Genomic DNA, 11,686 nt, shown 5'->3' on the forward strand with positions numbered 1-11,686 from the left:
CTCTTATGGGCCCTGGTACGTTTTGTGTTTAAGCACACATGTGTTCTTCATGAGTGCCCCCAAGGTGTGGAAGAAAAAGAAAATCTCATTGTGTGGTAGTGACAAAATGCTGATGAAGCAAACTATCAACAGCCCTCTGGAGGAATAACTTTCAAGGTAGGATGAACTGCGTGTATGGAATTTGGAAACAATGGTTTTTTGGAAGTGGCTGAAAGCCGCAGAGACAACCGGGAGAGCCAGGCGACATCGGCCCCGTGGTGTCTAGCGTGGGCCCCAAGGCTCGGTGACTTCAGGGACTTCATCACGGCACCGTCCGCCTCATTGCGTCAAGAAAAGGTGCCAATTAGAACAAGTTTCAGAGGAAAAATACGGCCTCCAGTGAATTGAACAGGCTAATTTAAACTTTGGCAAACTGGCTCACTCCGGAGCTCATTAGAAATTTTCCTCAACAGCAAGTAATGAATAACTTTCTTAATCATTTTCTGCTTATAAATGTAATACATGTTCACTGTAAAAGAAGAGGAAATGTGGGCAAGTTTGGAAGAGAAAATAAAAAACCAACCATTATCTCGCCGCCAAGGATAACGACAATGAAAATGTGGTGTATTTCTGGATAAATGAGCTGATTCTTGTCTAGTGCCTACGACAGTGGTTTGGGACGTGGTAACCACCCAACAAATGTTACTGGTTATCATTATTCTCATTGCTAGTAGGCTTAGAACAGTCTTTTCCGATGCTATCCCTCCCCCAGCCCCTCACCCCCGACAGACCCCGGTGTGTGATGTTCCCCTCCCTGTGTCCGTGTGTTCTCATTGTTCAACTCCCACTTATGAGTGAGAACACGCAGTGTTTGGTTTTCTGTTCCTGTGTTAGTTTGCCGAGAATGATGGTTTCCAGCTTCATCCACGTCTCTGCAAACGACACGAACTCATTCTTTTTCATGGCTGCATATGTGCCGCATTTTTAAAATCCGGTCTAACATTGATGGGCATTTGGGTTGGTTCCAAGTCTTTGCTATTGTGAACAGTACTGCAATAAACATACGTGTGCATGTGTCTTTATAGTAGAGTGATTCATAATCCTTTGGGTATATACCCAGTAATGGAATTGCTGGGTCAACGAGTTGATGGGCGCAGCAAACCAGCATGGCACATGTATACCTATGTAACAAACCTGCACATCGCACACAGGTACCCCAGAACTTAAGGTATAATAATGGAAAAACGAAAGAAAGAAAGAAAGAGAGAAAGAGAGAGAAAGAAAGAAAGAAAAGAAGGAAGAAAGAAAGTCTTTTCCATTCCAACAATCAAATAAAGTTCATCGAAATTTTCTTCCAATGTTTTCACTTTTATTGTGTCTATATTAGGTCAATACATTCTAAACTCTTCAGACACTATAGCGATATTTCTCTATATAGCATTCCCCCTCCCCCGTGCTTCTACTGAGATACGTATCGGCAGCCTGGGAAGTCGGTGTTCCTTTGTCCACACTCATCGCTGTGCATCCGTTCCATTTCGTTCGCTCCACAGTCAGCCGCACCTCAGAGTTGTCCTTCAAAGGGTGAGAGACTAAGACAGTTATCCAGTGACTCTTGGCCGCATCAGTGGGGGGCTGTGTCCAAGGGTACAAATTCCCCCGAGCTTCCAGGCCCACCCTGTGCAGGGCACAGGAAAAACAGGAGATGTGTCGGGAGCTGCAGGAGGGGCGCTGGCACAGGGCACAGAGGTGCCCATCCCAGCAGCTGAGAGTCAGAAGGCACGTGCAGGGGGCCCAGAGGCTCAGCAGGATCTGAAATGTGAGAAGATGTCTACAAACACAGAGGTGCAGGAGGACGCCGGAGATGACAGTCACTGGAGGGGCTCTGAGACGTGCGTAGAAAACAGGACAGAGCTTGGTAGCAGCACTCATTTGTCGCCCTGCCACACACAGCCTGTGTTTTCTCCTTGACGGCCCCATCTCAGTAGGACCCAATAATGCCAACGCCTGGAGATCCCCCTGGACAATGGTCTTTGTCCTCCACATCTGGTCCTCCCCTACACCTGGGGCTTGGACCTGCTAAGGAGCTCTTTCCAGCTTTCTAGACATCTGTGGAATCCCTTCACCCATCCTTCCCCGCCAGTGTGGCTGCTCTCCAGCCCACTCTCATCCTGCTCTCCCGCCAAGTGCCTCGGCTCCAGGGGGACGAGGCTTTCCCCGGGCTGCTGCCTTCCCTGCTCCCTTCCCAGTCCCCAGAAGGGTGCCGGCTGCAGAGGCCTCCAGAGCAGAGCCTTGCTCACCGCATCAGCTCCAGCTGGAGGAGGTTCCCCCTACCTCCTGTACCCCAACCCCTTCTTAAAGCAGCAGAGGCGGAAGCCGGAGCCTGCTTTGGAAAATGGCATGCTTTTATTGCTGCGTCTGCATTGACTTTTTAGCGCTCTAAGAATGTCCCTGCAGTCCTGCCGCCCTCTGCCAGCCCCAGCCCTCCAGCCTCTGTTCCCGTGTTGGGGAAGCCTTTCTCAGGGTCACTCAGCTGTCTCAGGACTGGATGTGGCACAGACATACGTAGGTAAAAGCTGCTACACGGAAGACTGGAGGTGCGGGAAGTGCATTCGCTTTAAGCCTAGAGGTGGGAGCCGTGTCCGGGGTCCTTTCCTGGGGGTGTGCATGTTACCAAAATACCAAGGGTTTGGTCTAGGTCCTGCTGCTGGCCGCACAGAAAGCCAAAGACTGAGACGAAGACAATTACCAGGGAAGACAGCTTTAATTGGGTGCTGCAGCCGGGGGATGGGAGTTAAGTCTCAAATCCATCTCCCTGACTAAAACTAAGGGTTTATATAGCAGGGAAGAAAGGCACCAATGTGTAGGAAAACAGGAACTCGGGAGGGCCCAGAAAGCAATCCTGATGAATGAGGGGGTCCAGCATCTCATTGCCTGGATGCGATCTGGTGAGTTTCGGTTCTTTGATACTTTGAGAGGCCCCAAGGTCATTTCCTGAGGAAGGAATTCAGATAAAACAACTGTAAGGTTCAAGCTTGAAGACCAGAAGGGTCAGTTTCTATGTTTATCAAAAAGAACAGCCTACGGGACGATTGGATCGGTTTCATGCCCAGCCCAGGGTGCAGGATGTGGGAGGCCTGAGTTGGCCTGGTGAGCAGCCCAGACACCCGGGATGAAGGAGTGCAGCCTCTCCTCCCACAGACTGTGAACAGGGTGTGGAGACAGACACCCAGCTCCTAGGACCATGCCACCCCCACCCCTGCCTACCTCTCGCAGCACCTTTCCTGTGGATCTGACGCCCTTCCAGACACAGAAGTAGGCCAGCACCCGGCAGGCCAGCAGACCACAGGGTCACCTCCCAGCTGAGGGCCCTCCGCACCTCCGACGCCGCCAGGGGAGCAAGGGAAGGAGGGAGAGAGGGAGATCCCATGAGGTCTGTGCTGGGAGACAAGGGAACTATGGGGTCCCCTCAAGGAGTCCTGGCTCCCTTCCCTCCCCCAGCTCTGGTCCCGCTGGTGCCTCCCATCCACGTGGGCTGGACCTGGGGCCAGGGAGCCCCTGGGTGATTGGGGGCCCGACCTGGGGCCAGGGAGCCCCTGGGTGACGGGAGGCCACCCCCGAACCACCCGACCTGCAGCTCCAGCTCCCCCACCTGGCTGGGCGACCAGGACAGGGACCGAAGCTGCTGAGCCCAGTTAGAGGCCTGGCCCCGGGGTCTGTCCTGGGCACTCCCCCAAGGACAGGCAGGGCAGGCAGAGTCTGGGACGATGGCCGCACAGCCCTGGCCCCATGTTCCCAGGCCCGCCTTGCTCCTCGGTGTGAGGGAGACCAGGGGGACGGGACAGGCTGGGCCCCGCCGTGCCTGACTCCCTGCAGGGCTCCCGGGACAAGGGCCCGGCGGACAGCCGGCTGCTCAGGGGTGAGGGGTCCAGGCTGGCATCGTGGCCACCTTCCGGCCCGGGCTCTCTTGGGGTGGGGCGGGCGGGGAGAACCAGTCACGTGCTCCAGGGCTCGCCCAGGGTCTCTCAGGGCCGGAAGTAGGACCCCTGTGCGCAGGCGCCCTGAGGATCCCAGGCTGCCAGTCGCACGCACGCCAGGGGGCGGAACTTCCTGCAGCCTCACTGCCTCCGCGTCCTCGTGGGCCCTGACTTTGTCTCTGAGCACACCACAGAGGCCCAGGAGCCATGCGGGCCGCAGGCCAGGGCACAGGGGGTGCGGCGGGCGATGCTGATGGCCCAGGAGGCCCTGGCGTTCCTGGCGGCCCAGGAGAGGCGGGTGCTGCGGGCGACGGAGGTCCCCAGGGTGCAGGGGCAGCAAGGGCCTCGGGGCCGGGAGGAGGCGCCCCACGGGTGCCGCGTGGCAGTGCTGCTTCTGCACAGAATGGAAGCTGCCAGTGCGGGGCCAGGGGGGCGGAAAGACGCCTGGTTCAGTTGTATCCTGTTGGGGGCAACAGGGTCAAGAGGTGGGGGGCAGGGCCAGGAGGTGGGGGAGGGCAGGGCCAGGTGCAGGAGGTAGGGTTTGGGAGATGGGGGTAAGGGGCCGGGTGGGGGGGGAGTGGGGGCTGGGAGTTGGAGGTGGGGGGGTGTGGCTCAGAGGAAGGGAGCAGGTGGGGGATGGGAGGTGGAGCGTGTGCACGGTGGGTGCTGGGCGATGGGGTGACGGGCAAAGCGCCAGGAGGTAGGGGGTCTTGGGTATGAGAAAGGATCAGGAGTTGGGGGGAAGCGTGCAAGGTGGGAGCCGGTGGCTGGGGTGTGGGCTGGATGGGGCTGGGGGGGGTTCAAGTGATGGGGGGACGGCTGATGCGGCAGGGGTCATGGTGGGGAGGGCCTTGGAAGGGCACACAGGAGTCAGCTTGGGGTACAACAGAGGAAAGTGGGGAATCAAGACAGCTGGGTGGGGTCGCTTCAGGACCTGGGCCAGTGCGTGGGAAGACAGCCTGTGGGGATGAGATGGGCACCGGCCAAGTCCTAGGCATAGTCCAAGCTCCTTAACCGGGTCCCCACCGGGAACATCACGATGCCTTTCTCATCGCCCATGGAAGCGGAGCTGGTCCGCAGGGTCCTGTCCCCGGATGCCACACCGCTCCCCCGACCAGGGGCGGTTCTGAAGGACTTCACCGTGTCCGGCAACCTACTGTTTATGTCGGTTCGGGACCAGGACAGGGAAGGGACTGGGCGGACGATGGTGGTGGGTTGGGGGCTGGGATCCGCCTCCCCGGAGGGGTAGAAAGCTAGAGACCTGGGAACACCCAAGCACAGGGTCTCAGAACAGAGACCTGGTACACCAGGTCCGCCGCCACCCGAGGGAGCCCGGGGAGATGGGTGCAGAGGTGTCGCCTTTAACCTGATGTTCTTCGCCCCTCACATTTAGCCGACTGACTGCTGCAGACCACCGCCAACTCCAGCTCTCCATCAGCTCCTGTCTCCAGCAGCTTTCCCTGTTGATGTGGATCGTGCAGTGCTTTCTGCCTATGTTTTTGGCTCTGCTTCACTCAGGACAGAGGCGCTAAGCCCAGCCTGGTGCCCCTTCCTAGGTCGTGCCTCCTCCCCTAGGGGATGGTCCTTGCACGAGCGGCCACTGCATTGTGGGGGCCTGATTGTTTGTCGCTGGAGGAGGCCGGCTTACATGTTTGTTTCTGTAGGAAATAAAAATGAGCTACAATTCCGTGTCTGAGTCTCTTTTCGGCGAGCGAAGGCACCTTCAGACTTGCGTGCCCTTGTCCTCGGGTTGCAGGGGAGGCTCTGGGATTCAGAGATTGAAGTAGCACAAGGTAATGGAAGACAATTTGGGAAATGGGGGAAAATGAAAAGCCACTGGGTCCCGCCGTTCAGCTTTAAGTACTGTGGACATTTTAGAATACTTTCCTCAATATGCTTGCACTTATATGTTAAATATATGACAGTAGCATGTATGATGTTTTTCCAGCTCAGCATTAAGTTTGTTCCCAAATTGTCTTCATTGAACATATATGAGCTTTTGTGCTTTCTAAAAATGCTTCAAAAACATGTGCTTGAACAGATGCATAAAACCAGCATTATCATTTCACCATTAAACATGTGATATGGGCCGGGCATGGTGGTGCGCACCTGTATTCCCAGCGTTCGGGGAGGCTCAGGTGGGAGGATGGCTTGAGACCTGCAATTGGAGGCCACTCTGGGCAATGTAGCGAGATTCTGTCTCTATGAGAATCATTTAAAAATTAGGGGTGGAGGGCGTGGTGGCAGGCACCTGTAGTCCCAGTAACTCAGGAGGCTGGCGTGGGAGGGTGGCTTGAGTCCAGGATCTCGAGGCTGCAGTGAGCTATGAATGCACCCCTGAGCTCCAGCCTTGGCGACAGAGCGAGACCCTGTCTCTAAAATAATAATAATAGTAATAATGCGAACAACGTAAAATGTTTGTAAACACGGAATGTTAACAAAACGCAGATTCTCTTACCGCTTGCAGAGTCCAATGAACAAGAGCGATGTCTGCTATTAAGAAACGGACTTTCTGCCATGCTTGGTTTAGGGGAAGACGTACAGGCTCCTGCCTTTAAGGGCACTGCTTCCCTTTGGGGGCAGAAAGCAGGGCCTTTTAATGGGGGACTTGGCATGAATGGCACACAGGGGAGGGAGCAGACAGCTGCGGGGTCTCTGTGACTTGCTGAGTTGCCTTGTCTACCGGGTGGTCACGCTGGCACCATCTTGGGCAGAGCTAGTTTGGAAAGTGGCTGTTGTTTGTCAAAGCAAAAGAGACATATTCTTGAGCTGTCTTCTGGGATGCTCTTAAGTTGCTTGGAAACAAGATCCCTTTGAGTCTTGCTTTCAGGATTTATTCAGTGGGACCAGAGCATATTTTAATGTAAGATTAAAGTATTAGTTGACAATCTCCAGTGCTTGGCAAGGCTGTAGTTGGAAACGAGGACTCATACGCTGTCAGTAGCAGTGGTAGTAGCATCTATTTGGACATTTATTTGGCATTTTCTATTAAGGGAAAAATGTGCATACCCTTTCACCCACCTTGAGGAATCCATCTGAGAAACTCCTGGATAGGCAAGTGAGGTCGAATCCACCAGCATCTTAATGACACCATCACGTAAATAGTTTTTAGAATGTAAATGTTCATCAGCTGCAGAAACATTAAATAAATCACTGCACAACTGCCCCAGGGGAAAAGTGTGAGGAAGCTAGAGAGAGAGCATGGTAGATAGTCGGGTACTAGCATAGAAAGAGGTTAAAACAAGTCACCAGATCTCTGCATATAGGCTATGGCACACTCTTGTTTTGGCAGTGTGCTCCCGCCATGTGAGCATGTAGGGATGTGCACAGTAACTCCCTGGACAGCCACCTCCACGCTCAAGAGTGCTCATCGCTGGACAATAGCGTTAGGGAAATAAAACCTTCACCTTTTAAACCTCAGACTTCCATGCTGAAATATTTTCATCAAGCATGTATTACTTTGGAAATACACGTCTTTACTTTGTAAAAGAAGAGTCTGCTCGAATAAGAAACCATCTCTCCTAGTCCTGTTCTTTCAAAACATTGGAAGTGGATTTTGAGTGTGTCGACATGTCTGTGCCACAGCAGAGGGCATCTTTTGGTTTTGTCAGCCAACCTCTGTTCCCCTGTACCAGTGTCCATATTTCCCCTAGAACCACTCCCTCCCTTTCCCTTCAGCAGTTTTGATTCTGCTGGAGTTGACTTCACCCCAGATTCCAGGTGGAATGGCTCATCCTTCCTCTCTCACCATGCGATGCCAGCTTTCCGCCACCTCCCGCCAGGAGTAGATGCGGTCTGAGGCCCTCACCAGAAGCAGATGCTGGCACCACCCGTCCTATAGCTGCAGAACTATGAGCCAAATAAAACTCTTTATGAATTTCTCAGCATCAGGTACCCCTCTATAGCAACACAAATAGACTAAGACAGGGATTGAGTCCTTGCTGATAAGCCCTCAAAAGCTGTGATGGTAGAAAAAGCAGTGAAGGAGTCTTCTGTGGATACGAATCCAAATAGGGAGGGGTGAGCCTGCAAGGGAGTCCCAGGAGGAAAGGGAGGAGGAGAACGGGCACAGGGACCAGCTCTTTCCAGATAGGGCTCCCCAACCTGGTCCACAAGTGTGGGTTTCATTCACCCAGAGCATGAGTCTTTAGTTTCGTTGTCCCATGACCCCGTCCCGCCACCTCTGCCCAAACATGGCCCAGGTGCAGCCGGCCACCCTAATCCCACGGCCGGATGGCTGGAGCTGGTAGCTTTTAAACCCAAGTCAGGTGGCCTCAGTCCTCTGCTCTAAGCTGTCCAGTGGGCTTCCCTCACTCACAGTGAAAGCCAGAGCCCTGATGGCAGCCTGCAGACCCGACATGATCGAGCGTTTCCTCTCTGGCCTTCTCACCTCCCACACTTCCCCTTGCTCACGCTGACGCAGCCACACAGGGCCCCTGGCCCTTTCTGGAACACACCAGGCACACTCCTGCCTCACGGCCTTTGCACTAGCTTTCTCCTGTCGAGAAATCTCTTCTTCCAGCGTTGCACACAATTGTCACCCTCTCAGAGAGGCTTTTCTGGCCAGCCTCTTTAATACCGCATCCGGCCTCCCCTGCCTTCTGCCTGGTCCTGTCTGTCACTCCCTCTCCTTTCAGGGCCCAGGTGTGCCGGAGACATCCTGGCCAGGGTGACCTGCCCCGCAACACCCAATTCAGGGCTCAGCCCGGGGACCCAGGCTTGAGCCAGCCGCTCCCCAGGACAGGAGGACGGCTCAAGACTGAGAAGCCCCCTCCTCACCCATTCCACCACCCATAGCTTTCACTGGGCACGAGGCTGACGATCTTCCAGCTTCTGTCGCCTTGAGGCATCTCGGTCCAGAGCCGTGAGAATCTGGGGGAGAAGGGATCCCCTGGAGCTGGGCTCTGTATGGGGGAGCAGCTCCTCCCGTGCAAAGCCCCCATTTCCCAGCTGGGCTCTTCCCTCCCACACACCTCACCCCTCCGTTCTCCCCCACAGCACCTGTACAAACCCACCAGCTTCTCCTCAGCCCCAAATGCCCCTCCAACGCCCCTCCAACGACAGCACTTTCTCCTCCTCCTCTCCACGGCTAGGGTGCGGCCCTTCCCCACTGTGGTCTGGACTGTGGACTCGCCATGCCCCACTCTTCTTCCCCATTCCTTCCTGGCCCAATCATCTCAGCTTTTCCTCTTAAGACCCTAGAGGAAAAGAGAAAGCTAGCCCCAGACAAGCAGGAGGAGGACCTAATAAATCACAAAGCAGACATCAGTGAAACAAGTCAAAGGCTAGTAAAAAATGCTATTGGCCGGGCGTGGTGCCTCACGCCTGTAATCCCAGCACTTTGGGAGGCTGAGGCGGGCGGATCACAAGGTCAGGAGATCGAGACCATCCTGGCTAACACAGTGAAACCCCGTCTCTACTAAAAATACAAAAAAAAAAAAAAAAAAAAACCAGCCGGGTGTGGCGGTGGGCGCCTGCAGTCCCAGCTACTCGGGAGACTGAGGCAGGAGAATGGCGTGAACCTGGGAGGTGGAGCTTGCAGTGAGCCAAGATCGCGCCACTGCACTCCAGCCTGGGCGACACAGCGTGACTCTGTCAAAAAAAAATAAAAATAAAAAAAATAAAAGGAATGCTATTTAACAACTCTGTGACAATAAATTCAATGACTTCGATGAAATGTATAATTTCATTGAAAGATACATATTACTAAAACTGACACAAGAAAAAAAAAGGAGTTTTATATCAACTACCCATATCAGTTCATAATTAAAAACCTTCCCACATAGAAAACTCCAGGCTGGATGCTCTATTGGTTAATGAATCAAACATTTAAGAAAGAAACTCTGGCCCCCTGAGGTGGCTCATACCTGTAATCCCGGCATTTTGGGAGGCCAAGGTGGGAGAATTGCTTGAACCCAGAAGTTTGAGACCAGCCTGGGCAGCATGGTGATACCTCGTCTCTACTAAAACCAGAAAACATTAGCCAGGCAATGTACGCCGTGCTTGTAGTCCCAGCTGCTCGGGAGGCTGACGTGGGAAAATCACCTGAACCTGGGGAGGTGGAGGCTGCAGTGAGCCTTGACTGTGCCACCGTACTCCAGCCTGAGCAACAGAGGAGGTGCTGTCTCAAAAATAATTTTTTTTAAATAAGGGGATGAAGATGTCCCTCTTATGGGGCAGACCATGTCTCAGGTACTACAGTCAGCCAAAGAACAGATCAAGTGGTCACTCCTTCAGTGAATAACTCACCATTTCTGGCTCCTCACCTCCTTCCAAACAATGCACGTCTGCCGTGAATTTTCATCCGGTTCCCCAGCTGATGCTCTCAGGGTCATCTCGGGAATCACAGGGATCCTTAAATCTCCATCCTGTCTGTGGTTGCCCCATCCCTCCTCGCCCCCGCTCCCAACCCTCCCTATGCCCTTCCTGTTCCTTTGCTTCTTTGGCCTCTTTTTAACTTGAATTATTAGATTTTTTTTTCTTTCCCCCCTACAACATTGTTTGAGTTCCTTATGTATTCTGGTCATTAATCCCTTATCAGATGGGTAGTTTGCAAATATTTTGTCCCATTCTGTGGGTTGTCTCTTCACTTTGTGAATTGTTTCCTTTGCTGTGCAGAAGTTTTTTAACTTGATGTGATCTCTGGTTAAATAATTTTTGACAAGAGTGCCAATCCTGCAATCTCTTCAACAAACAGCGCTGGAACAAGTGGAATTACTCCTGCAAAAGCATGATGTTGAACCCCCATGTAACACGGTAAGTAAAAATTAATGCAAAATCGGTCAGCAACCTAAATGTAAGAGCTAAAACCATAAAACTCTTCAAAGAAACCACAGAGTGGGCCGGGCGCGGTGGCTCAAGCCTGTAATCCTAGCACTTTGGGAGGCCGAGATGGGTGGATCACAAGGTCAGGAGATCGAGACCATCCTGTCTAACCTGGTGAAACCCCGTCTCTACTAAAAAATACAAAAAACTAGCCGGGCGAGGTGGCAGGCGCCTGTAGTCCCAGCTACTCGGGAGGCTGAGGCAGGAGAATGGCGTGAACCCAAAAGGCGGAGCTTGCAGTGAGCTGAGATCCGGCCACTGCACTCCAGCCTGGGCGACAGAGCGAGACTCCGTCTCAAAAAAAAAAAAAAAAAAAAAGAAACCACAGAGTGAATCTACATGACCTTGGATTTGGCAATAGATTCTCAGATATGAAACCAAAAGTACATGCAGCCAGAGAAAAGATTGTTAAACTGGACTTCATCAAAATGAAAAACTTTTGTGCATTAAAGAACATTATCAAGAAAGTTGTTTTAATTTTTTACTTATTTGTATTTATTTAGTTTTTTATTATATTTTATGTTCTAGGGTACATGTGCACAACATGCAGATTTGTTACATATGTATACATGTGCCATGTTGGTGTGCTGCACCCATTAACTCGTCATTTACATTAGGTATATCTCCTAATGCTATCCCTCTCCCCTCCACCCCTCCCCATGATAGGCCCCGGTGTGTGATGTTCCCCTTCCTGTGTCCAAGTGTTCTCATTGTTCAGTTCCCACCTATGAGTGAGAACAAGCGGTGTTTGGTTTTCTGTTCTTGCGATAGTTTGCTGAGAATGATGGTTTCCGGCTGCATCCATGTCCCTACAAAGGACATGAACTCATCCTTTTTTATGGCTGCATAGTATTCCATGGTGTATATGTGCCACATTTTCTTAATCCAGTCTGTCATTGATGGACATT

General features: G+C 52.7%; 1 protein-coding gene and 1 long non-coding RNA gene across 4 annotated transcripts; one reads left to right on the forward strand and one right to left on the reverse strand.

The window, feature by feature from the left end:
• Positions 1 to 2,831: 2,831 nt before the first annotated feature.
• Positions 2,832 to 3,768, reverse strand: LOC139360593 (uncharacterized). Of its 2 annotated transcripts, none has more exons than XR_011618089.1 (3): positions 3,629 to 3,768; positions 3,244 to 3,411; positions 2,832 to 2,970 (listed from the first exon to the last, which is right to left on the reverse strand). It is a non-coding gene; the product is annotated as an uncharacterized lncRNA (long non-coding RNA). The 2 variants fall into 2 exon arrangements; XR_011618088.1 differs by having other exon boundaries at positions 3,244 to 3,416.
• Positions 3,764 to 9,224, forward strand: LOC105471006 (cancer/testis antigen 1-like). Of its 2 annotated transcripts, none has more exons than XM_071088352.1 (3): positions 3,764 to 4,408; positions 4,983 to 5,121; positions 5,347 to 9,224. In XM_071088352.1, the coding sequence occupies exons 1-3, from the start codon at positions 4,161 to 4,163 to the stop codon at positions 5,647 to 5,649; spliced, it is 690 nt and encodes a 229-aa protein (XP_070944453.1). In that variant the 5' UTR covers positions 3,764 to 4,160; the 3' UTR covers positions 5,650 to 9,224. The 2 variants fall into 2 exon arrangements, with proteins under 2 accessions (XP_070944453.1, XP_011721666.1); XM_011723364.3 differs by having other exon boundaries at positions 4,983 to 5,117; positions 5,347 to 5,626.
• The last annotated feature ends 2,462 nt before the right edge of the window (positions 9,225 to 11,686 follow it).

This window comes from Macaca nemestrina, chromosome X (assembly GCF_043159975.1).
Source record: "Macaca nemestrina isolate mMacNem1 chromosome X, mMacNem.hap1, whole genome shotgun sequence".
In the NCBI taxonomy this organism is placed as follows: domain Eukaryota; kingdom Metazoa; phylum Chordata; class Mammalia; order Primates; family Cercopithecidae; genus Macaca; species Macaca nemestrina.

Bases quoted from the DNA above. Each gene is read 5' to 3' on its own strand.
- LOC105471006 (XM_071088352.1), top strand. From the start codon at position 4,161: ATGCGGGCCGCAGGCCAGGGCACAGGGGGTGCGGCGGGCGATGCTGAT. The intron at 4,409-4,982 runs GTATCCTGTTGG...GGTCCCCACCGG, and splicing joins GAAAGACGCCTGGTTCAGTT to GAACATCACGATGCCTTTCT. The intron at 5,122-5,346 runs GTTCGGGACCAG...CCTCACATTTAG, and splicing joins GCAACCTACTGTTTATGTCG to CCGACTGACTGCTGCAGACC.